Genomic DNA, 26,902 nt, shown 5'->3' on the forward strand with positions numbered 1-26,902 from the left:
AAACCTTCTCTGTAGAATAGAGTATGAACTCTTTTCTTGCCTTATTATTGACAACTAACAAACATGTTTTGCTATTCATCTGTTAAGTTTTTCAAAGAACAAAAATAAATTCCTTTTATATTAGTAGCGTATTTTAAGACTAGAATTTTGTTCTACTAGCTGTCCAGACTCTTAACTGGAGTGCTATATACCATCTTTTGGAATCAAATAAGACTTATTCTAAACCATGTTCCAGACTACTGCTCACCAGTATCTCACTGGTTAAGGGGAATTTATGACATATTTCCTTCTACAGTCCCGAAACTATACCACATTTTCTCTCATTCACTCTTCTGCATGATTTCAAAGGGTGTCTTAGTTTCCCAACCTGGGTTCTAGTAGTTTGGAACATTCTATTACCAGATACTAACTTTTGTAAATTTGAAGATGTGGTGGAAATTAGTAGTGTCTTTTGAGGTCCAGTTCTACACTAGGCATCCCTCCAAGTTTTGTCCCATTCACAGCAGTCCTCTGGGGGTAGCTAAGTTTTATTCTCATTTAACAGATGAGAAAAAGGAAGTTCAGTAAGGTTATTACTTTCCTGAGTAGTTAACAGCTCATGTGGTTGGGGCTGATTCTAAGGCTTGTGCTCTTCACTGTTACTCTTCCTTCTAGGAAGTGAGCACAGCCTTGGGTCAGGTTGTACTTATTAGCAAATTAATGTTACTGGTATTCATACCCATGGTTTAGTGGCTCTAAGCCAGGCCTAGGCTCAGGAAGCTTAGGCAGAACTCAGATCAGTTAAAAAATGATCACAAGACCACAGTGTAAGATGCAGCTTTCTCGTCCCCTGCCTTGGTACAGGAGAAGGGCTACTTAGACTAGTGTGCATAGCAACACACCCCTCCCCCCCCCACTTTTATTTCTAAGTGTATCATACTTTTGTTCACCTTTGCTCATACTGTTCCCCTCAACCTTCCTCTTTGCCTCAAATGCCTGTTAATCCTTAAGGCTTCAACTCGTGTTACCTGCCCATATCTTAACCCTCTATTCTCTCCATCAGAGTTCATCACTCCCTTCTCAATACTCCTGAAGTCTATTTAATGCAGCCACCAGAGACTTGCCTTGCCACCCTCACAAGAACACTGTATATTAATAATAACAACTCATATTTATTGAACATGGGGCATTTTATTTAAAATCTTCGCAACAGTTTCATTTTGCAGATGAGGAAGTTGAGGCACACAGTGAATAACTGGCAGAGAGCTAGACCTGTAGTCTGATTCCTGGCTTCTACTCAGCCTCTACCAGGACTTCTTTATGATCTCTATTATACAGAGTTAGAAACTCTTACAACCTCTTGCCACTTCTGGTGAGCACGTGATAACTGAGGGACAGAGGTTATCTGCCTGAGAGCCAACAATACAAAGGCCCAGAAGGGTCTAATTCTTAGTTTATCATTCTAGTAAAGAGAGACAGGTATTCTCTAAAACGAACCTGACCCCAGTGATTGTCTACCCAGGGTGAGGAATAATGAAGATAGCAGTAGGTGGCATGGTCAGCACCCTAGTACTGGGCATTGTACTTATCATCTTATATCCATCATTGTCCTTGTGAGGAAACTGAAGCCCAGAGAGATGAAATGATGAGAGCAGTCATGCTGCCAATTTTCCTTCTGGATCCTGCACTTTAAAGTGTGCATCTCCCATGTTTAAGGTTAAATGGGAATCACTTGCCCACAAATCTGGGGGGCCGCTTCTCCTTGAAGGCTGCCATGCCCTCTAGCCGGTCCCGGGTAGGGATATTCTGAAACAACAACAGAATATTAGTTTTCAGGGAGCAGGGCCAGAGGCCAGTAAAGGCTTGCAGATGCTTGTCTAGCCCATGACAAGGCGAGAGTCCAAGCTTTTCCATTGTCTGTGGACTCTGGTATTGATCCCGGCAAAGGTATGGGCCTCAGGGGCTCCTTAGTCTCCTGGGGAAGGCAGGCCGCCTCCCTAGAATCTGTGGCCTGTTACTTGCCTCCACTTACACACTGTTTACGTGCCTCGAGAGAACTCCTTTGAATCCTGGTGTGTGCTCCCTCACACCAGGCCTTGCAAGTCCCAGGACCTCCTGCTTAAGAGTATTTTGGCTATTTGTTAACTTGGAGATTAGTATTTTTGACTTCGTCAGGAGTTGAGGCTAAAGAGGTCAGCCCCAGGTTTACCACTCCACCATCGAACACACACAGCCTACAGGCTATTACCAAGTTCTTATATCCCAACTCTAGCGTGTCCTCTGCAGTGGCCACAGGTAAAGAGACAGCAGAAGCCATTTTCTCTGTCAAGTAACTGTGCTCTGTGATCCTTTGGGCAGTAGGTGAGGCAGTAGGTGGGGCAGGATGCACCACTATTAAAGGTGGAGGATTCAGTCCCAGAGAGAAACAGTGTGGTTCCCCTGGGGTCACCCAGGCTAATTGCGAAGAGGCAGTGGCATAAAGTATGACTCTTTGAGTTGGGAAGAACCTACTAAATTGGTCATGTATTATACAAAGCTTCTGACTTTGGCCTGGCTTCTGCTTACAAGTATTCATAGACTGACCAGCAGCAGCTACGTACCTGAGCATAGCATATCCCTTCAATGGCCATCCCTGATGCAATGTCCACCTGCGAGAAAGAAGTAGTACCTAGATCAGCCTGACCTTGTCCACTTCCATCTGTACTGGGAGCCAGCCCACCCTACTGCTTATACTATTCCCTTCAGCAAAGACTTTTCATGGATTACTCCAGCAAAGAATTACTTAGGCTTACTTTATATCAGTCATGATCAGAGATGAATATGATAAGGAATTTTCTACTTGGAGAGGGAACACCATAACAGTGATAAAACAGTGCTGGGACAAATGGGGGTGTAAGAACAATGGGGAGGAATGCACACAACCTGTAGAGCTGAGGAGGGTATGCATATGAGCTGTGCTTGCACAGCCAATGTTCTCCTCAGGCTACTTCACCACACCTGTTACCCCCATCAGTGAATTTTGCAGGCTTTCCATTGCCCTCAGGAAAAAGGCCCGGGCCTTTCTGACCTGGCCCTTGGCAACTTCCCAGCCTCTACAAGCACTGTTCTAAGAGAAGTACCTTGTATATGTGTTTAAACTTACTTTTCACAACAAGGGTTATTATCCCTACTATCCAGCTGAAAAATCTGAGGCATAGGAAGATGAAGTAATTTGTCTAAGGCCACAACACTATGTGAAAAAGTAGTTATTTGAACCCCGGAAAAGTCCAGCATCAGAACTTGTGCCCCCAACCTCCATGCTGTGTTGTCTCACCCCTTTACTCTCATTCAGTCAAGATGCTTATTTATGCACCTCTGCTTTTGCTTGTACTTTTTATTTTTTTCCAGAATTATCCTTCCCAAGGCAAACTCTAGCAAACATTCTTTGACCCAGCATTATCCAATGGGACAGCACAGCCGTAACCTCTCCAGGGTGTCCACTTGGTATCCCTAACCTTTTATGAGTGATTTGGGTCTTTATCTACGTCCCTTGCCACCTTAGGGGTAATGACTTATCTCTTTGTCCCAGTTCCCAGCTCAGTTCTAGATTCAGTGTGTGATGAATGAATCTATGAGTAAGTTGATGTCTAGGGATGGGATTGGTTGCACCCAAGGCCACACCCTAAGTTCTGTCTTTGAGGCCACATTACTGACCACCAACACAAACCTAAGAACATGGACTGGGAGCCACACAAACCTAGCTTCTTTTTACTTGCTCTGTGACCCTGGATAAGTCATTTATCCTTTCAGAACCACATTTTCCTCCTCCAAAGGAAAGAGATGAGGATAAAATGTATTGTGAATGTCACTTGGCCAACCTTTCCATTTTGTAGATGGGTAAACTAGGACACAGGTTACACTCTGTTATAAAAGTCCAGTTTCTGAGTTCTTTATAGTAATGTTGTCAGTTTGTGTGAGCTGTGAAAGTACTCGCTGCCTCTCAGCCACTAAGAACCCAAGCCCAGACCAGAACCTTCTCACCTCCATTCCTCGGTCAATGGCTACTTTGCTCAGCCGCACAGCAGTGGGGGCCTAGGGAAAAGAAAAGGCTTGGTTGAGGAGGGGATCAGTGCTGATAGGAGAGTTGAAATAAAGACATATAGTTCCATGGTGGTGGAAGAGGCATGGACAGGAAGGCAGAATTCAAGCTGTTCTTCTGTTATGGTTCATTAGTGTTAGCACCTTCTAGTTCTCAGCTGATATTCCTTTTTTGTAATAAAGGAAACCTGACTTATCCCTGATCCTGACCATCTGGGGTTCTTGTTATTTAATCCATTTCTATAACGTACTATAATTTACAAAGTGCTTTCCCACCCCCAGGCTTGTCTAATAGTGCTACCCACCCTTCTAGGATAGTGCCATCTTTAATTGAGACACAGGGAGGTGAAGCACTTGACCATGTTTGTCCAGTGACTCGGTGGTGAAGCTTGGATTTGATTCCCACTGCTGCTCCCTTCCTCTGTCTTCTCATCTCAGTAAGTGCAATCCTTTACTGCAAGCAGGTTTCACCCCAGCAGAGTAAAAATGTCAAGATTAGGAAGTTGGGCTTTGGAGTCTGACAGGTCTGGTTTGAAATCCCAAGAGGGCATTTTGCATAGCCACTTGGAAGCAAAGAGCATCAAAGTGCCATCTTTGCTTCACTGGTCTTGCTTCCAATTAATTTGTGCCACAACAGGCCTGGTACTTTATCCTTAGCCCCACTTCTAGGCAAGGAATGCATTTATTTCCTATAGTATTCATATTATAGTATTTGAAGTTTTTATAAGACTTTATCAGAAAACTAATGATTTTAAAAGTCTGTTAGCATAGAAGTCGTAAATGAAAAAGCTAGTTACATAAAAATGAAGACCTTCAAATGGGGAAAAGAACCACAAATAAAAGGCAGAACTAAAAAACTGGGAAAATATATTTGTGATACTATGACATGAATTTCTTTGATTTATAAAAAGCTGGTATAATTTTTTTTTAAAACATTCACAAGGGTATGAAAAAGTTCACAGAAAAAGAAATATAAATTCAGGAGTTTCTCAGCTTAAGTCTTAAAAAATGCAAATCAAAGCAATGAGATGCCCCTTTTACCTCAGACTAGGTAAATAGGAAAATGTTGGTAATGCCTACTATTGCTGAGATTAGGAAACAGGCATTTGCATAACTATTAATAGAGTAAATTGGTACAAAACTTTGGGGTGGCAGTTTGGCAAGAACTGGCAAATGTTAGATGCACATGCTCTTTAATGTTGCAACTCCATGTTGGAGTTTGCCCTACAGAGGTACTTCTAGAAATAGACTAAGATACGCATAGTTATTTAACTCCAGCTACTTTGCAGTAGCAAAAAGACGTAAACAACATAAATGTTCATCATTAGAGTACTGGTTAAATAATGAGTCAGACACATCCAGACCACGAATGAAGAAGTGCAGTTTAAAAGAATGAGGTTGACAAGTATATGCTGGTTTGGGAAACTCACAAGATGTTAGGTGCAGGGAAGAAGGTTCTTACTAGTATGTATGTTATTATTCCATCTGTGTAAAAGGTGCTGGTATGACATTCCTTTAGGGATTATTATCTAGGAAATGTATAGCGAATTGTTGGTTCAGAGGGAAGTGCGTCAGCTTCAAGGTTAAGTCTATTGACTGACATTTTTTAAATTAAGAATTGGCATATTCAGTAATAATTGAAATTTCTTCTTATAGCGTTTTATAAAACTCTTCATTTTCTACCAGTAGCATATATATCACTGTGTATATTCTTTTTATTGAAGGAAAAAGACTGTCCCAAAGGTAATAAAGAGTAAAATGAAGTAAAAAAAAAAAAAAGAGGAGAATGGAGAACTTCACTTTTCATATTATGCTTTTCCATACTGTTTGAATTCTTTACTATGCATATTTTAACTTCATAGATTAGCTACTAATGGTGTGTTCCTTGTCCCTTAAACCATCCTTAAAAGGAATTTAGTTATTTAAATATATATGAGTATATATTTATAACTTTTATTCTTATATATGCAATGCAAATTTCTGGAAGAGTATGTATACTGTTAACAGTGGTCATCTCTGAGGAGAGGGCTTGGGGAATTGAGAGCTGTTTGGGTGACCAACTGGTTTGCCTGTGACTGAAGGTTTATCAGGACATAGGACTTCTATTTTTAACTGAGTCAGCCCCAGGTAAACAGGGTCACCTGGGATACCCTATTTTTCATTTTGACCTATACCCTTATTCTTCTGTCCTATTTGATTTGCTTGTCATGAATATGTATTATTATTTAGGTAACTAATAAACTGATTTCTCACCAAAGAAAATTTAAAACTATGTAGATATAGTTTTAACATACTGTATGTGTATGTTAACATACATATTTATGTTTCTGACTGTATAGACATGAGAATTATTAGACATCTGATAATTTCACTTTACTTGGAAATGACAACAGTGGGTCACAGTGTGGCCACAGTGTGTTCAAGTAGGAAACATAGCCAAATCCATATTCAAAGCGTAATCTATATTTACTGTTTAGGGGGAAAATCTGAATGTTAAACTGTAGGCCTTGCATTTATTAAAAATCTTTTTTTGGCCCTAATCTCTGGAACCATCTGACTCTCTAGTCTTGGTAGATTGTGCACTAGAGAGCAGCCATCTACCACACCATCCCTGGCACTCACCTCATCTGGGAATCTCATCCTAGGCACCTAGTAACTCGGTTGGAAGTTGAAGATTTTTCAGGTTGCATCAGATGTCCTGAACATTGTGATTAGTGATTGTAGTACTAGTTTAATGCTGGTGTTCTGGTATGCAAAGCTACTTTTAAGTACTGAAACACTAGTACTTATTTTAGTAGAATACCATTATTTCAGTGTATTCAGAAATCTGAAATCAGAATCATCTTGAGATCAAGCTGAAAGACCTGGTTATTCAGTCTATGCAGAAAGATACAAGCTCTACCATCTACAAATCTTGCTAGATAGGCCTCCTTTGTGGAGGTGCAATCGGCCACTACCTTGAGTCATTCAGAGTTTTGCATTAGTTCAGAGACTTTTTGACCAAGTATAATAGGAACTGATAACATTAAAATTGTTCTTGTAACAACATCAAACTCTCTATTTATATATGATGAAACAAACAAAAGAAATGAAGACAATATAAATGCTTATTCTTTTTAACCAAACTCACTATCAATTTTTAAAAGTTAATTTAAAACTCTGCCCTTAAAGAAGACCTCGAAGAGTTATAAAAAGAGGTGGGATTATTTAAATAGGAGACACATTTTTTCCCCCAAATAAAATATTTTCATAGTTAATTCATATACTTTTATCTGTTAAAATGATGTATGGTTAACAATTTATAGACTTACATTTTTTTGTTTTGTAACATGTTTGTAAATTTTTCTATTCGAAATGCATTAAATGGTTTCACAGTTTTAGAAATTTTGTAAATATATTCTGTACTCCTTAGGATAAAAATACATTTTCGCTTCATATTCTCTATTATGCAAACTAAATGTCAAAATATCAATATTGTCTTTCTGGTATTGCAGTCATTTTTTGTGACCTTGATGAGCAAGTCACTTAACCTTTCTGGATCTGTTAAATGAAAAATACAATGAGGATAATAAACTCAACTGTATTGTTCTAATAACTGAGACTATTGAAATACCTAAGATTGTGTCTGATGGATGGAAGGGAGATGTTCCATATGGGCAAGTCAATATATATTATAAATTAGTAAAAACAAGGCTCAATTTCAGCTGCTTTCATATCTTTATGGAATCTTGGGACCTCCCTCTGGGTCCTGTTCATGAGCAGCCAACAGAACCTCTCTGGTCCTTGGAGACCCCATCAGCCAGATCCTGGATCCTGCTAACGGCTTTGGGCCTAGCAGCTGATAGGATTACACTGAAGCAGGGCCTAAATTCATTCACTGGGCCTCTAAACGTTTTGTGAGATTATTCTCAGAGGATTTTTAAAAATCAACGGGTCTTAACATACCAGTACTACATGATGCATTTTAAGAATTTTCCACCATGTAGTATGGTCAGAAAGATGGGCTCTTAGTTCTTCATTTGCTTTAGAATCTTGCTTTTTCATTTTCTGGGACATGATGAATGTCCAGTTTAGTAGCCACTAGCCACATGTGGCTATTAGCATTTGAAATGTGAGAAGTGTACCCGAGAAACTAAATTTTTTATTTAAGTAACTCCATGTGCAGCCTTAGTGGACAGCACAGATATAGAACATTCCCATTGTCTCAGAAAGTTCTGTTGGACAGTGCTGTTCTGAGGATTTTCAAGCCCATTTGATTCCAGTCCCTCGATTCAATTTTTATTTTAACTTAAAATTTGATTTAATTTTGTTTACTAGATGGCTGAATGGATGCAGAACCCCCGAAGAGGGTTAATATTAATAAGTCCTGGGTAAATGGATCATGTGCGGCCCCATGGAACACCCCGGCTTCCCCTCATGTGTTTTCCATGGAAACCCTCCTCTGCTAGGCTGCTACCACACCTGGGGCAGGATCTCCTGGGCTAGTTCTCGTGCCCGGTGATAGGCGGCATTGCCCTCCTCATTCTGGGCCACAGCGTGGTTGACCAGCCTCAGGGCCTGTGCCTGCTCCCCACTCAGTCTTCGGCCCGTGAAGATGAGCTCCTTCGCCAGAGCCACGCCTAGGCATCGAGGCAGCCTTTGAGTCCCTCCTGCCAGGATGGATTGGGAGTGGTAAATCAGCATGGAAGTGGGAGCCCAGAGAAGGCCCAGGCTGGGAGTCAGCCAGGACTTCTCAGAAACAGATTCTGAGTTAGGATGGAAAAGCAGATTCCCAGAACAAAAAGCAGAAGAGGAAAGCAGGGAAAAGTACCCTGGACAGGGTGGACTTGAGCAAGTAGAGGAGAAGGATTGGTGCTGTGGATGAGGTTACCTGCTCCCGGGAGGAGCCCTCTGGTGGTTTCGATTAGCCCCATGACTGCCGAAGAAGCTGCTTAAACAGAACAGAGTGAAATCCCCACCCTCTCCTCCAGTGCCAGTCCTTTGGGAGAAGACACCCACTTCTGGGCTCTGCTAACACCTCCAGCCAACCACTTCATGGTCTGGCCATAGCCAGAACTCTAGACTCTGCCTTTGGAAAATCCCTGACCTGGAGATCAGGAAGCCCAGGCCCTCATCCTACCACCCCCACTGGTGGAGGTGTGCATCACCAGGAATGTCTCCTATCCTTCTTGTGCCCTCTTCAGAGAGCTGCTAAGGATCAGATGAGGTAATGGTGTTTGGAACAAGGAGGGGGTCCAGGAAGGTGCCCAATTCCTATTTGTGATTTAATGGGTTCTGTCTCACACACCCTTTGCTCTGGCTTGGCCTAGAGTGTCAGTGACTCCTGCTCCTACCACAGTTGTTCCAGCTTTTTGTCAGCCTTAAATTTCCGTGTTCCAGTCTGCATCCTCCTCCAGCTTCCTCTGAGAAGGCCTTCTTGAGTGTCCCACCCCACAGCCTTCTCCCTTGAATTTCCTCAGCACAGGCCGTCTAAACCAAGTAGTGTTCACAGGAGGGGATGGCTATCACTCCTGCCTATTAGTTTTACATTCGCTCTCGCCTGTTGCCAAAACCCTGCAATTTTGTTGCCTCGAACATGAGGAAGTGATTAGCAGAGTTGGGGCTATGTCCTGGTATTTTGATGCCTTCTGTTTGATATACATTGTATAAATATAAGCTACCTCAATGCTTGGAGTTACACATTTTTAGAATGTTCTTTCTGGGGTGGCAGGAGAAAGGAGAAGAGAGTAGCAGCATGATGGCACTCAGACCTTTTCTAACTGCCTCCAAGAAGGGTAGGCCTAACCGCCGAGTTAGTAAGGTTAAAATGGGATCTATTCTTCCTTCCCTCCACTCTTCAAAGCTCAATTGCTCTAAACAAGTTATGCAAACCTTGGTTCAGTCATCATGTGTGCTAGTGTCAAACTGCCCCCAGGGCTCAACTTATTTTGAAACATGATGAAGCTGGCTTGGACAGAAATTAAACAACTAATTTTTGTCATCCTCGGCCTTCCCTCTCTGTACTCTTTGCTATCCTGTCAGCAGTCGCTCTGAGGTTGGCGGAAGCATTCCTGAGATGAGGGAAGCGGGTGCTGAGAAGTGATGGATTCTATAGCAGTCAGGGGCTGAGCCAGGAGGTGAACCAACTTCCACCTGAACTTTTGTGTCCCCCCACCTTGCCTTTAGTTCTGCTGTTGGTTGGAAAGCCAAGAGCAGTGGCCAACTTTGCATAATCCTCAGACTTACCCTTCCCTCCCCTTTTACTTACCCTTCCCTCCACTCCCTATCCCAACTCTCCCCTTGCCCAATACCTGCTACTCGGAGGTCACAGGCCAGCGCAAGTTCCAGGCCTCCACCCAAGGCAAACCCATCCACAGCTGCAATGGTGGGTACTGGGAAGGCTGCTGTGGAGGTGAAGAATGGCTCAGCTTGAGAAGCCCTCGCAGGACCAGGACAGGGGCTCAAGATTGGGGAGGGGCTAGCTGGTTGGGACAGAAGGCCTTAGTGGTCCCAGGTTTGGGAGCCTCACCTGGTACCTCAGCCAAATTATTTTAGAAGTCAGCTTTCCCATTTGGGAAAGTTGTGGGATCAGCTGGGGAACCAGAGTGGAAGAGGTAAGCTGGATGATCCCTGCTCAGGGCCCTCTCTCCTGCTGGCCACCCTGGGACTGGCTACTTTGCTCCCTTACCTTGTTCTGTGTACCAATCCCTGTGCTGGGTGCTGGGAACACAGAATTGAATCAGACTTGAGAGACAGAGCCGTAAACAAGCCATGATAACCCAGGGTGACCATCGCTCTAATAAAGGAAGCTTGCAGGATGAGTCAGGGAAGGCTTCCCAGAGTGGGACTGGTGGTGTTAAAGGATGAGTAAAAATTTCAGGTTGCTAAGGAGGGATATTCAGACAAAAGGAACAGCAACTGTCAAAGCCTGAAAGCCTGGCTGGTAAAACATGACTCCTATGGAATAGCCAGGCTTGAACCTTGAGGGAAGGGAGTTTGGGGAAGGGGTTGGGAGTGGTGAAGGGACAACTAGCAGGGCACAAAGGCTGAGGGGCCAGAGGTCTCTGAGAGAAACGCCCTCTGAACCCTAGGAGAGTCCAAACAGAAACTTTGCTCTTTAGAGCATGGTGGATGGGGCTGGGATCAGCAGGGCTCCTGAATGCCCTCCTCTGCCCCATTCCAGGACCCTTACCAATCTCATCCATCAGGCCTCGGAGCCGCTGAACAAAGACCCCCACCTCCACCTCATTCATCTGCTCCCGCTCCTTCAGGTCTGCGCCTGCAAATGATGAGGGGTTGGTGACAGCCTTTGGGAAATAACCCATTACTGAATCCTAGGCTGTTATGAAAGTATCCAGCAAGGGAGACTTGACGAGAAGCAGCCAGAAAGGAAGGAGAAACACCAGGAAAGCATGGTCAAGGAAGCCAGGAAGGAAAACGGAGAGGGGGACAAAAAGGGGTGCAACAACAATGGAAAGAAAATTGGACGTAAACAAAATTAAAAACTTTCATGCATCAAAAGACACTATTAAGGAGTGAATCAGCCAACCCACAGAATGGAAGAAAATATTGTCAAGTCACATCTGATAAGGGATTGATATCTAGGATATATAAAGGCCTACAGCTCCACAAAAAAACCCACAAAGGACAAAAACTTGAATAGACATTTCTCCACAGAAGATATACAAATAGCCAATAAGCACATGAAAAGATGCTTAACATCATTAGTTATTAGGGAAAGGCAAATCAAAACCACAATGAGATAACATTTCACAACCATTAGATGGCTAAACAACAACAAAGAATAGAAAACAAGTGTTGGTGTGGATGTGGAGAACCCTGGTGCATTGCTGGTGGGATGATAAAATGATGCAGCTGCTATGGAAGACATTTTGGTGGTTCCTCAAAAAGTTAAATGTAGAATTGCTATGATCTAGTAATTCCACTCCTAAGGATATACCCAAAAGAATCGAAAGCAAGGACTCAAACAGATACTTGCACACCAATGTTCATATCAGCATTATTCACAACGTCAAAAGGTGTAAACAATGCAATGTCCATCAACAGATAGATGGATTAACGAAATGTGTATATATACAAAGAAATACTATTCAGCTATAAAAAGGAATGACGTTCTGATTCATGTTGCAACATGGATGAAGCTTGAAGACATTATGCTAAGTTTATAAGCAGATGCAAAATGACAAATATGTGATTCCACTTATATGAGTACCTAGAATAGGCAAATTCATAGGAATAGAAAATAGACGAGATGTTATTTGGGCTGGGGGCGGAGGGAATGGGGAAAGATTGCTTAATGGGCACAGAGTTCATGATGGAAAATTTCTGCAACAGTGGTGTTGTATAACCTTGTGAATGTACTTAATGTCACTGAACTTTAAACTTAAAATAGTTAAAATGTAAATTTTGTGTGCTGTATATATTTAGTACAACTTTTAAAATAGGTAAAATAAAAATTTATTGATTTTCCTCAGTTTTATTGAGAAATATCGATATATTGCTGAATAGTTATTTTTTAAAGTGGGGGAGGGGGATCATTGGGGTCCAAGGAGGCTGAGAGTTCAAGTTAGGTAAGAACTGAGAAGCAAACACAGAATACATTGGCGTGGAGATGGACGAGGACCTTGTGAGAGTAGTGACTATGGCAGGGCCACCAAAGGCCAGATGGCAGGGGGCTGAGGTGGGAGTAGGGGGTGAATACAGTCTTAACTTTGAGTTCTAGGCTATATGAAGTCAAGAGCCGGAGAGCCCTTGGAAATCTGATTAGTTCCAGCTCCTCAATGACAGATGGGGAAATGGAGGCCCAGAGAAGGGCAGAGACTAGCCCAGGATTTCAGAGCAAGTCAGGGGCAGACCCAGACCTCTGTCCTACTTGCCCCTGCTTATCTGGGATAGCGAGGAGTGGTGCTAACAGGGCATGAAGTGACCTTGATAGAGGAGGTCAGATAGACATGGAGATGAAGGAAGAGGCCAGCGTAGGGCGGGGACCTCAGCCAGAGCTAAACCACATTCCCTTGAAAAATCCTGAAAATCATGCTGCTCCCATCCTCCACAGCCACTTCCTGCTTCCCCAGTGACCCCCATTACCCTCTCCCCAACCATCCAGAGTAGGTTTTTAGCTCAGCTTTTATTAACTTGCTTCTTGTGGATCTAGGATGTGGTATTTCTGTCTTTGAAATGGAAGTTCATGGTGCTTGCCCTGTTTTAAAGACCAAGTGAGTACAGAGATATTAGAGAGCTTTGGTGACAGGAACTGGACAAAGGGGCACAGAGTACCATCTTGGCCACTGACCTTGTGAAAGTCTGGACTCATTTCCTCAATGATGGTTCAGAACACAGTATGGCGTAGCCAAAAGAATAAGGATTTAGGGGTCAGAGAGGCCAAGTTCAAATTGAGTTCTGTTCTGCCTCTTACTAGCTCTATGAGCCTAGGCAAGGAATTTTACCTCTGAGTCTTAGAGTTCACATCTGTAAAATGGGAATAATAAGCTCAATGCTAGAGCTGACCTGCCCACTGCAGGCTGGTGAGAGTCCTGCTGAGCCCTGGGGTTGGGTCAGGGGAGGAAACCCACCTGCACAGAACACACCCTTCACTCCACTTCTGAAGAGCAGGACACGTACTTGCCGGTCCTCCCGCAGCTGGGCCACAGCTTCCAGCAGCTGCAGAGAAGACCATGTCAGATAAGCTCCCTGTCCAGCCCAGCCCCAGCCCCAGCCCCAGCCGCCGCCCCGCCCCTGGGGTCTGCCCTTTCTCACCTCACTGACCAAGACTTTTCCCAGCGCATTGCGGGCATGCGGTCTGTTCATGATAATCTCAGTGATTCCTGCAGGGGACCGGGCAGCCTTGGGTGAGCCAGCTGGCCTGCTCACTCCTGGACTGGGGCTTGGGCAGCCTCTACCCTTGAGGAACCAGTGTGGCTTGGGAAAGTCATACATGCCCAGGCCTTGGTTTTTCTGACTAGAAAATAGAATAACTCTTGCCTTTTCTGCCTCTACAGAAGTGGAAGGGCTCGTGAACTATGGAACAACATGGAGAGAGGGACATAAATGGCCACTGCAGTGATTTCTGCCTGCTTCTGCCATTGTTAAACACACATGCACACACACCCCAGTTTCTTGGCTCCCTCCATGTTATTCTTCCCTTCACAGCTAGAGTTTAATGAGTTATAATAAGCGAACACATTTGACAACGGCCACCCAGAAACTCCCTCATGTGCTCTGACTCGGTCATATCCCCTTCCTCATCGTCAAAAGTAACAAATCTCCTGACTCAGAGTTATCACTCCCATGCATTTCTTTACAATTTTATCACTCAAATGTGTATAGGTAGACATTACAGTTTAGACTTGCTAAAATTTAAAAATTTGATATGTCTTTTAAAAGCTTCTGCAGTCTGGATTTTGCTAATCGCATATCTATGGGGCAAGTTCAGCAGATTCCTCTGTCGCCTGAACTTAGCAACTAAACTCAGAGTCTTGATCACACTTATTTATAAATGTTTTGTCCCCTTTGGCAAGAGAATAACGCTTGCCCTACCTGTGTGATGTTCTTTCTCCAGCAATAGGCATGCTTCTTAAAGGGGTTTTTAGTAATCATTTAATCACTTTCTTGCCTTCCATTCATATAAGCCTTCTCCAATCTAGCTGCTACCCTTATGAGGAGAAACAGTTCTCACCAAATTGACCAATGTAACCATATCACTAACCAAGAGATATGTTTCTCTCCTGATCCCAGCCTCAGCAGCAGTCAACTCTGTTGACCATACACATGCTCCTTCTTCAACATTCTCTGCCTTGGCTTTAAAAACAAATAGACGTAGTGTTTTTTGTTTGTTTGTTTTTTAACAACAGTTCTAAGTTCACAGCAAAATTGAGCGGAAAGTACAGAGTTCCCATATATCCCCTGCCTCCCAAACTCCCCCATTGTCAATATCCTGCACCAGAGTGGCACATTTGTCACAGTAGTTTAACCTATACTGATAAGTCATTATAGCTCAAAGTCCATAATTTACCTTAGGTTGACTCTTAGTGTTGTACATTCGATGGGTTTTGATAAATGTACAAATAACACATATCTGCCTTGTGGCCTCACATTCTCCTTCTTCCTCTCAGATGATGCCTCTGCACTTACTCTCTAGGTTTTCTTCTACCCAATTTTTAAAACTGTTAACTCATTTACTCAAAACATATCTGAAATAAGTCCTGGGGATATAATGTACAGCATGGTGACTGTGGTTAATATCTTATTGTATATTTGAAAGTTGCTAAAAGATCTTAAAATGTTCTCATCACAAGGAAAAAAATGTGCAGCTACGGGTAGTGATGGATCTTAACTAGGCATATTGTGGTGATTATTTCACAGCGTAATAAATGTGGAATCAATTTCTCGTATACCTGAAACTGATATGGTATATGTCAATTATACCTCGATAAAAAAACCAACTCTTACAAAAGGTAACTCCACAAAAGAAGATATACAGATGGCCAGTAAGCACATGAAGAGATGTTTAATTTTATTGGTATCAAATAAGAGTTTTAAAAAAAGCATAATGAGATGACTACACACCCAGCATAATGGCTAAAACCTAAAAATAAAAAATAAAAACCAAGTGTTGGTGATGAAAAAAAATCCTACATATCTATTGAACAACTATAATACATAATATATTGTGGGAGTCATAAGTTATATAACAGTTCCTGCCCTCAAGGCACTTACAGCCTAACACAAGTAAATTAAAATACAAGGTCATGAATAAGGTAAGTACATAAACTACTATACGATTACAGATGGCAGCTCACAGATGGAAGCAAAGTGAGAATGAGTAAAAAATTTTCATTTAGGAGTGAGGTGTGGTGGGGGAAAATACAGGTAAGGGACTACTCAATTTTTTAATGTCAAAGCTCCTGAAAGCTTAATCCAGGATCTTTTTTCAGTCAACTTTTGTACAATTATGTATTTAATATACGCTGGCCTCTGTACTAGACACTGTGATTCCAGAGAGCGGAGCAGACCCCTCCCTGTCTTCTCAGAACCTTCAGTCCCGCAGAGAAGACAGTCATTCAACAAATAATTACTATTTGTGATGAGAACATGGAAAAAAAGGACAAGGAGGTAGGAGGTACAGAGTGGGCTAAGGGGGACCCCAGTGCAGAAGGTCAGCGATGATTTCCTGAAGGAGGAAGAGATTTTTAAGCTGAGAGCTGAGAGATGAATAGGAGTCAGCCAAGTAAAAGTGTGTGTGGATGGGTGGGGGGAGAAGCCCATTCTAGGCAGAGGCCCTGAGTGAGGTAGAGCAGGGACGGTAGGGGAGGTTCTACAAAATCTGTAGAACCGGGCCTCAGGATTATTCAACTGGGCCTGAGAATTAGACTGACAAACAGATTAACAGGAGAAAAGTATACAAATTTATTAAGTTTTATATGACATGAGAGCCCTTATAAGGAAACAAAAACCCCCAGAAATTATGGAACTTACTACATGCTTTTATTGTAGGTCAAACAAAGAGGCAATTTTGGAAAAGTAATCTATGTGGGGAGGCTAAAGGAAAGTAAGAATTATTTTAAGAAGGTATGTTTGTATATAATTGTACAGAATTCTCTTGGCTTTGACTCCCTGTCAAAGAATTTTCTCCTGGTACAGAGAGATCAGTTTTCTCAGGGGAGTTTTTATTTCCTGTTTTCAGGAAGAAAAAGAGAAATTAGAATGCCCTTCTCGCATTTCACGTGCCTTTAGCTCAAAGTAATCTTTATGCCAAAGTGGCATGTTTTGGGGTGGCATATTCTGACACCTTTCAGTGTTTTCCAGGACTGGAGAAGTTCAGAGCAAAGGGAAAGCAGTATAAGGCAAGGCAGGAGAGTCCAGAGGCCCTGGGCTTGCTCATCTGCCCCTTCTCATCTGCGGCTCCAATGTGCTTGCCTCCCATATCTCCAGGGCTGCCCAGCATACCTGGCCAGCCCAGAGCTCTCTGAGCTCTGAGCCTGAATATCCAACTGCCCTCTTGACGTCATGACTGACATGTCCAAAAATGATCAGTCTTTCTCCTGCTCCCTTGCTGAGTGAATGATGTGACTGTCAACTCAGAAGTCTGTTGTGTTGCCTCCCTCTCCCTCATCCAAGAAATTTACCCTGTCTCTGATGCCCGCCAATTAAGCCTCTTAAATAGATCTCAGCTCTTTCAGCTCATATCCCTCCTTGCAGCCACTAACGTGGTACAGGCTCTTTCCTCTGTTACGTAGATCACCTCAGTCTTGCTCCTCCTCCCCATTCCACATGCATTCCTTCATTGAGTCAGAGTCATCTTTCTAACCCAAATCTGACCATGTCCCTCCCCTCTCCTTTTCATCAAAATAAAGTCCAATCTTTAATAATACAGGGGCCCCCACAATCTAACCCTTGCACCCCACTCTGGCCTCAACTCATTCTCACAATCCTGGCCAGGTGTGGGGAAAAGACACCAGCTCTGGGTAGAGGCTGTTTTTCTTTCTCTAAGATGTCAGGGATGGATGGACTACAGAGTGTTTACCAATCCTTTGGCGTTCAAAGGACCCTTATTTTTTTTTCTCTTGGGGTCCTCAGCTTTGTCTGTGGAACAAGCAACATTCATTAAGATGGCATTCTTAGTGTAAGTTGATCTGAGACATAGAGAAAGGCCAAAAAAAGTTTCAGGGTTCTCAAGGGACAGAGTTTCCAGCCAGGAGTTAGAGAACTGGTCCAGGACAAAGTTCCAGTGGACTAGGTGGGCTTCTTTAGCCTCTCCAGAAATCTTTAAAGAGCTCTTTGAGCCCAGCAGGTCTGGAAGTCCCACAGAGGAACTATGATGTCCCCAACGTCCTCTCCAGCTCTGGTGCTTCAGAGGAGAAAATGTTGCAACTTTGGGGAAGAGAAACTGGCGGATACAGAGAAACCAGAAGAGTTGAGGGAAACAGTCTAGGTCCAAGGTCATTGTGGCAGACAGACCCTAGAGTGGCTTCCATGTTCATATCCTAAATAATCCCCCTTCCACTGAGTGTGGGTAGGTCTCGTGAATTGCTTCTAACTAACAGAATACAGCTTCTATTAGTTACTTCCTAGACTGAATTACATGGCAAAGGTGATGAGATGTTACTTCCATGGTTAGGTTACAGTGTAGATAAGACTATTTTGCTAGGGGCACTAGAGAAATTAGTGGGCCTATGGAGAGGGTCATGGGGCAAGGAACTGTGGGCAGCCTCTAGGAGCTGAGAGTGACCCCCTGGCCAACAGCAAGAAAACAAGACTTCGGTCCTACAAACACAGAAGGTGAATTCTGTCAACAAGGTGAGGCGCTTGAAAGCAGATCTCTCCCCAGTCAAGTCTATGATGAAACCCAGCCCTGGCCAACTCCTGGACTACATCCTGGTAAGATCCTGAGGCAGAGAACCCAGCTAGGTTGTGCCTGGACAGAAACTAGGAGATAATAAATGTGTGCTATTTTAAGCAGCAAAGCTCGTGGCAATTTATTCTGTGGCAAGAGAAAACTAATACAATCACAAAGTCCTGGGATTGATAGAAACGCTCCTTTTCACTCTCCTGTTCTGTTCTTCCTTTCTCTCTGACTGACACTCCACCTTTCATCTTTATCTCCTCTTTCCATCTTTATCTCCCTCAGAATACTAGCTGCCAAATCTTAAGGTGCTTGTCTTAAGCCACAGTGTGCTGGCTGGAAAATTACTGTTTGGCTATCGCCCATGGGAACATAACTCTCTAACAATAAGCTTTCAGCTTCTGTACCCTCCGCCGCTTGCACAACTGACCTGTGGGTTGACAGTTAGTAAAAAGAAAAAAAAAAATAGACTTATATGTTCAAACAGGATGAAGAATGGGGTTTAGGGCTTAAAAACCCTGTACCTCTACATTTTGGGGCTGCTTAATTTGGGGTCTGCGTACCCCTGGCAGACCCAGCTGGCTGAATAAAGAGTGTGTTTCCTATAACTCACTGATTTCTAGTGGTCCGTGTGTCTATCGGGGGCTGGCGGCTACCACATTTGGAGGCCCCAGCGAGATCTCAGAGAGTGGCCCTGAGATCTAAGACCAGACCGGCCTCCGAAGCGGTTGCTGTCCCTGTTACGGACTCAAAGGGGTGGCCAACCTGAGACGTTCCAGGGCCCTTGAATGCCGTGATGGGGTCAATGCAATCGTCAAGGACGCAACCTTTAGGACACACTCTTCGTTCCTAGTCCCGACGAGAATCTCTGAGGCCTCGACGTCTGGATAAAAAGGTACCTTTCTGTTTCTGTTGACCGGTCATTGGGGTTCCGTGGAGAGACTAGACGCAGTCATATCTCCTGGACCGTGGCCAGGCTGCGAGACGGCGCCGCCTGTGTCCTATTGTCGGGTTCTGTTTATTGTCTTTCGTCTTGTCTGGGTTGTAGGTGGCAGACCTCTCCGGGTCCACCTACACCCCAGTAATTGTTCTCGTCTGAGTGTCTATCTTGTGTTTTCTGCGCAAGCAATGGGGGGAGGCCTCGAGTTCACAGAAGACACCCTTGGGGTGTCTCCTGAGACATTTCAAAGAAGGGTTTGTAGAGGGAGCTAACTATGGCATAAAGTTTTCTCTGGGCAGACTGAGAACATTGTGTAAAGTTCAGTGGCTGTCTTTTGATGTAAACTAGTCTCCGGAGGGTTCTTCTGACAGGAGTTTAGTGAGGAATGTTTGGAAGATTGTCATGGGAGACCCGGGACATCCCGATCAGTTTCCCTACATCAATCAATGGTTAAACCTTGTTCAGAACCCCCCTCCTTGGCTCCACTGGTGTGCCCTTTCTCTAGGGGCATGAGTCTTAGTTGTGGGCACCCCGAAACATACGGCAACCGAATCTCCAAGACGGCCCAGTCCCTCAGTCCTCCAATCTCCACCGGAGGACAGAGACCTTCCCCCACCCTATAATCCAGGACAACAGAGGCCAAATAGCACCGCCTCACCTCCTCAGACGTGGGCAGGTAACCCCTATGGGCCTCCTGCTCCCGCTCCGGGTGGGACACCAGCCGATACCACCACCCTGGCCAACCTCCCCTTGCGAGAAGCACCACCCCAGGGGCATCACACAGGCCTTTTACGGTTTATGTGCCTTTCTTGACTAGTGACCTGTACAACTGGAAGGCACAGAATCCGCCTTTCTCTGAGAAACCCAAGCATTAATGAGACTCTTAGAAAGTGTCTTTCAGACTCACTGCTCCACCTGGGACGATTGCCAACAGCTTTTAATTACCCCTTTCACCTCGGAAGAACGCGGACGTATTCGGACTGAAACACAGAAGATAGCTGCGGGAGGGAGGGAAGTTGAGGAAGCAGGAGAACAGATTGAGGAGGAATTTCCCTCCACCCACCCAGACTGGGGACATAATTCTCAGGCAGGGAGAACAGCATTAGATCGGTACCACCAGATTCTAATTGGGGGAATTAAGATGGCTGCTCATCAGCCAACTAACCTTTCTAAGGTAACTGAAGTTATACAGAGACCTCAGGAGTCCTCTGGAGCGTTTCTTGAATGAGCCGTACTGGGTATACACCCCCATTGATCCTGAGGCCCCTGAGAACCAGCAAGCAATTAATATAGCCTTTGCTACTCAGGCAGCCCCTGATATCTGGTATAAATTGCAAAAATTAGAAGGTTTTGCAGGGATGAACCTGTCCCAACTTGCTGAGATAGCCCAAAAAGTGTTCAATAACAGGGAGGCACCGGATGACCCCAAACATATGGCTAAAATCCAAAGCTACTGTCATCAACCCAGCCAATCTGTTGCCAGACCCAGACCCCAAGACCCCCGTTCATGACTGCAGATTTCACTGACACTGTGTGTTCCTCACGGCCAGACCTCAAAGACTCCCCTCTGCCTGAGGCCGATGAAGTTCTGTTCACGGACAGGAGCAGCTTCATGCAGGAAGGAAGGAGGTATGCTGGGGCATCGGTCGTAACTCTAACTGGCACCATCTGGTCACAAGCTCTTCTCCATAGGACTTCTGCTCAAAAGGCAGAACTCGTGGCCCTCATTGAGGCACTAAGATGGGGAAAGGATAAGGCAGTCACAATATACACTGACAGCCGATATGCCTTTGCCACTGCGCATGTACACGGAGCCATCTACAAGAGGGCTTCTGACTTCAGCGAGGAAGACTTCAAGAACACAAGGGGGAGATCTTAGCCTTATTTGAAGCCATATAGATGCCTAAGGCTCTTGCTATTGTTCTTTGTAAAGGGCATCAAAAAGGGAATAGTCCTGAGGCTGAGGGAAACCGACAAGCCAATGCAGAGACAAGAACAGCGGCCACACGGCCAGTGGGGCCCCCACCACATCTACTGACTATTGTCCCTTACCCAGAACTGCCTCCATCTCCGACCTATATGGCAGAAGAGAACATATATTTTCAAGATAAGGGAGCCACTAGGAACCAACAAGGTGTTAGACAACCCCAGATGGAAAAATTGGGCTCTCACGGCCCTTGGAAGGACTCTCCTCCACCAATTACACCAGACCACACACCTAGGGTGAACTAAGATGCTCCAAGCTTTAGACCCCTACTTTCACTTGTTAGAAAGGAGAAGAACTGCAGAGGAGATTGCCTCACGATGCCTGGCTTGTGCCCAAGTTAATCCAAAGAAGGGGAAGTAGAAGAATCTAGGCATAGAGAAAGAGGAACTTATCCGGGGGACCACTGGGAAGTAGAATTCACTGAGGTAACCCCAACTGTTGGGGGCTACAAATATTTACTTGTTTTTATAGACACCTTTTCAGAATGGGTAGAGGCCTTCCCTACCAGGAAAGAGACTGCCTTAGTAGTTACTAAGAAACTACGACAAGAAATTCTCCCTCGATTTGGTCTCCCCAGAACTTTAGGGTCAGATGACGGGCCAGCCATCATAGCAAAAGTATCACAACAATTGGCTAGCTACCTAAATTTGCAATGGAAACTCCACTGCACCTACTGGCCCCAAAGTTCGGGCCAAGTAGAGCAAATGAATCAGACCCTAAAAGAGACATTAGTCAAGTTAGGATTAGAAACTGGTGGGACCTGGGTAGAACTTCTCCGAGCCAGGTGTACTCCATATATTAATGGATTCACCCCATTTGATATTTTCTTTGGAAAACCCCCACCTTTAGTACCTAGAATAGAAGATGAGAAAAAGGCAGAACTAAGTAACCTTGTCTTAAGTCTACAGAAGTGTACAGAAGTCAAAGTGTACAGAAGGAGATTTAGTCCCGGGTTCGTGCTGCCCACTCAGGCCCGGGGGACGGACTTCCCCATCAGTTTCAGCCTGGGGACTCTGTGTGGATCCGGAAGTTCACTTCCAAGGGACTAGAACCCAAATGGAAAGAACTCTTCACTGTCTACCTGACGACGCCCACTGCAGTTAAAGTAGACGGCATCCCATCATGGATTCATCACTCCCACGTGAAGGCAACACAAGAGTGGACAGCTCAGGAAGACAGGCCCTTAAGACTAAGACTCAAGCATACATAAGTCTAACTTTCTGTTTCTTCCTTTTTCCTCTTTAGCCCAGGCATTTGACCAGCCACAACCAAAACCAGAAAGAGCATTAATAACTTTGCTAACGATAATACACAAGGTCTTAAATAAGACCACCCCAGACATGGGACAAGATTGCTGGTTGTGCCTAAACCCAAAACCCCCTTACTATGTTGGGGTAAGAACTCCCCTAAACTTACTGAGCTCAGAAGGCTAGAACTTCAAGATGATTCACTAGCAGAAGTAGTCCTCCAAAATAGAAGAGGTTTAGATTTATTATTCTTAGAACAAGACAGATTATGTATGGCTCTAGGTGAAATCTGTTGCTTCTATGTCAATAACTCTGGAATAATTAGAGAAAGCTTACTACTAGTACAGAGAAATTTAGATGCCAGGGAAAAACAAAGACTAGAATCAGATAACCGGTTTCATAGGATGTTCTAACAACCCTCCTATCTGCTATAGCTGAACCTTTAATCTTCCTCCTCCTCTTATTAACTTTTGGCCTATGTTTCCTCAATTTCTTGTTTAGATGTATAAGGAAAAGAATTAATTCCACATAAAGAATCAAGGATTTGATTTTCCCCTAAGGCCAGTGGGGAATGTGCTGGCTGGAAAATTACTGTTTGGCTATTGCCCATGGGAACATAATGCTCTAACAATAAGCTTTCTGCTTCTGTACCACCTCCCCACTTCCCCCGCACCGCCCCCCCATCCCGCCGCTTGCACAACCGATCTGTGGGTTGACAGTTAGTAAAAAGAAGAAAAATAGACTTGTGTGTTCAAACAGGATGAAGAATGGGGTTTAGGGCTTAAAAAACCCTGTACCTCTACATTTTGGGGCTGCTTAATTTGGGGTCTGCGTACCCCTGGCAGACCCAGCTGGCTGAATAAAGAGTGTGTTTCCTATAACTCACTGATTTCTGGTGGTCCTTGTGTCTATTGGGGGCTACAACAACAGCTAGTCACACACCAGCTCCATGGCTTTGGGCAAATTACTTTACCCTTCTAACCTTTAATTTCCTCATTTGTAAATAGAAATGATAAAAAGGTTGTTATGAGGATTAATGATATAATGCACATAAATGTTTAGTCAGAGTTTGTGGGTACAATGAGCAGGGAAAAGACACAGATGCTGGGGAATGTCTAGGGCCCAAAACAAGGTATAAAGTCTGAACTGAGAGCCCTGAGGAGCCAGGCAGATGGTCTTTGGCTTTCATTCATTCATCTGACAACATTTCATTTGCACTACCACATGCCAGGCCCTGGAGAAATAGAGAAAACTCAGCCATGATCCCTGCCTTCTTCGTCAAGCCCCAATTCTGGGAATATTGCCTGGGATTTTTTGCCCCAGCAGTGCTAATGGGTCTGCATTGTGCCCTCTTGGCTCTTACCAAACCCACCATGCCACTGGCTGATGATTTTCTTAGCTGACCTTGGGTCACTTCTGTCTGGATGGCCTGAATCACAGGCTAGGTGATTTGGTGGGAGTCAACAGAAACCACTGGAAGGTAGTCTAGAGACTAATTGGTTTAACAACTCCTTACAATATAGAAGGGGAAACAGAATCAGAAAAGATATGCCTGCTTTGACGGCTAGACCCAGCTATCAATCCCTACTGTCAAAGAGCTAACAATCTATGAGGGACACAAGTCCAGATATGTGGAAAGTAATGGGACAATGAGGGGTGGTATTTCCAGAAGTATTTATGTAGGCAGAGAGAAAAGGAAAGGAGCCAAGTCAGGGCATAGCTAAAACAAAACACAGAGGTGGAACAGCTGACAATGAACCCGTGAGTAGAAGAGAGAAGATGGAAAGATTACGTTGTGGTGGAGATCCATGAACTCCCTGCTAAGGAGTTAGAATACAGCCATAAAGAGTGAAGAGTGGTTAACGAGCCAATCCCATTTTCAAAGACAACAGGTAAAATGTGGCAATGCTTTGGTGCCGTCAGACCAAGAGGAAGGCAGAACCTGTGGCTTCTAACGGGAACATCAAATGACCCCAAACCACTGCTGGGTTGGGGGAGGGAGTGTTTCTCCTGTGTGGGGGTCTCCTCATGCTTCCTCCACTGCTTCTCCTTGGTTTCCTTATCTCCTTCCCTCAAGGACCTTCTCCCACCTTCTAAATGCCCTCTGGCAGGGGCAGAGGCTTAATCTGCTGATCCTTGTTATTTCTGGACAGAACGCCCTAATATGTTTTTTTTCTTTATTGATCTATAAGTCTGTGTTTTGAACAGAAAAGGCAGTGGTGACCTAATAGTTGAGAAAACAGGTTTTTAAATCAGACCTGGTTCAAATTGCTTAACCTCTCTATGCCTCAGTTTCTTAATCTGTAGAGTGAGGCATATAATTATAGCTATCTCAAGGCAAACGCTGTTGCCAGTTTAGCTGTGAACTAAGCATGAGGGTAAGGGGTATTCTCTAATCTCACATGGCCAGAGACATTCTCACCAAGTGATGTAGAAGGTCGCTGGCAGCCCCTACATGTCCATCAAACGGGAGATTAGAATGCCACGGCAGGGAGCAAGGAACTATATTTATATGGCAAAGCAACTCTTTGAGAAACTTAGTATCAAACAGAGTTGAGTGGGGGTAGGAGGAAATAAGAGATGTAGAGTACAATGCCATCTGTGTAAACTGAAACTCTGACACAAACAATTCTACATAGAATAAGGTAAGAGGGGATGGGATTGAGAAAAGTAAAGACAACAGTCTAGCCTTGACGTGATGTGAGGCATGTGAGTAAAAACAAAAAAAAAAGGGACTCCCCGCCCTCCCCCCCCAAAAAAAAACCAGCGCGGGGTCAAAGGTGCTTTCGGCCAGGGACCAGCTAGAACTTTCCCCTCAGAGTCAGCGGGACACAAAAGTCTGCCAGCAGGGGGCGGGGCAGACCGGTGGAGGAAGAGAGGCAAAAACCCTCTATGCTCCTTACCCCTCTTCACTGCGGCCTCGCACGAAGAGCGGGATTGGCTCCGCTGTCTCAGACGACCTTGTTATCTTGCCAGGATCCTTGGCCCAGGAGGGAGATCAGGCCTTTTAAAGCTCGGAGGTAGTGTGTTTGTGTGTGTGGGTGGATGGGTGGGGTGCTGGTGCCTAGTCCTACCCTGAGAGACTCCTCTCCTCTTCCTCACAACCCAGGCCACCGAATGGGGGGCTGAGAGGACCGATATTGACATAGAGTCCCACCCCAATTAGGGTCGAGGCGGCCAGTATGGTGGTCACCCACTCTCGATCCTTAGGAGACTTGGGAAGCCTAGATTGGGATACAAGTGATTGGGGACCAAATCCTCAAACGCAGTGAGCGACCTGCCCTCCTCCTATTGGTCTGAGTCTTTCCATGTGCAGCGGTCGCGCTGGCCATGGCTTCGGCCCTGGCCTTAGTGCCAGGCGCTGGGTTCCGCGCTCCTCTGCCGGGTCCCGGTCCACCCCTCCGCCTCCTGGGTGCTCACTGGGACAGCGCACTCACCTTGGTCCCGGCCCGCCAGGGCGTGCACTTGGATCTCGGGGACCCCAGTCGCCCCGACCGAGGAGCAGCCGCGGGCCTGAAGGGGCCTCCAGGGCCGTGTTAGGCGCAGGATGCTGGTGAGGGCACGCTGCATTGGGGCGCAGGCTGTCTCTCGGGGCGCAGGCTGTCTCTCGGCTTCTGCACCACTTCCTCTTCCACTGAAAGCTCGCAGCTCGACCAAAAGGCTTTTGCAAATTGCTCCCCCTATGGGCCGAAAGGCCCTCGCTGCTCTCGGGGCCTTTTGGATACCAGAGGTCTCGGTAAGGGATAGCTCAGCTCTTTTGTTGACTGTGTGACGTGGAGCAAGGCTATCGACCTCTCTAAGCGTCAGTTTAATCTGTAAAGTGGGGGTAATAATAGTGATTACTGGCAAAGATAAAGCCAGACGCTAAAGTATTGAGGACAGATTTAAATTGGTAATATGCTGTTGCAAAAGGGAAATTTCCAGCGTGAACTGAACTCAACTGGGCCCGGGGCCGGAGTTCATAAACCGGTTCAAGACCGAGTTCACCCCAGCCATCGAAAAAAGAATTTTAACATGGTACCAATCATTTAGGTTTAGGTTCTCTACGATGAGGGGTGTGGCCTGGAGGAGGGTCTGAGAAAGAGAAGGGATTGGCCAGAAACAGGACTGGGAAAAATTTTTGGTGCATTGGAATTATTCTGTATCCTGTTAATGGTAGTCGTTTAGAAGAGTCAGTGCACGTGTTGAAACTCATGGGATTGTACACCAACCGATAAAGGGTAGAGGGAGGATTTCACTATATGTATATCTAAAATAAAGGAAAAAACCAAAGTTCAGTCATTAGCTCTGCTACCTTTTTCACCCCTCTGAAACTTATTCTCACATGTTGT

At 44.7% G+C, this 26,902-nt stretch overlaps 1 protein-coding gene across 4 annotated transcripts; it reads right to left on the reverse strand.

Annotated features, from left to right (window-relative positions):
• Positions 1–1,150: 1,150 nt before the first annotated feature.
• On the reverse strand, positions 1,151–26,279 carry ECHDC2 (enoyl-CoA hydratase domain containing 2). 4 transcript variants are annotated; one of them, XM_039886396.1, is made up of 10 exons: positions 26,009–26,275; positions 13,813–13,880; positions 13,629–13,716; positions 11,228–11,314; positions 10,347–10,439; positions 8,927–8,986; positions 8,518–8,705; positions 4,000–4,050; positions 2,580–2,627; positions 1,151–1,785 (listed from the first exon to the last, which is right to left on the reverse strand). In XM_039886396.1, the coding sequence occupies exons 1-10, from the start codon at positions 26,139–26,141 to the stop codon at positions 1,708–1,710; spliced, it is 894 nt and encodes a 297-aa protein (XP_039742330.1). In that variant the 5' UTR covers positions 26,142–26,275; the 3' UTR covers positions 1,151–1,707. The 4 variants fall into 4 exon arrangements, with proteins under 4 accessions (XP_039742330.1, XP_039742337.1, XP_039742345.1 ...); XM_039886403.1 differs by having other exon boundaries at positions 8,927–8,983; positions 26,009–26,267; XM_039886411.1 differs by lacking the exon at positions 8,927–8,986 and having other exon boundaries at positions 26,009–26,279.
• Positions 26,280–26,902: the final 623 nt, after the last annotated feature.

The sequence above is a fragment of the Pteropus medius genome, unplaced genomic scaffold, assembly GCF_902729225.1.
Source record: "Pteropus medius unplaced genomic scaffold, Ma_sr-lr_union100, whole genome shotgun sequence".
NCBI lineage: Eukaryota > Metazoa > Chordata > Mammalia > Chiroptera > Pteropodidae > Pteropus > Pteropus medius.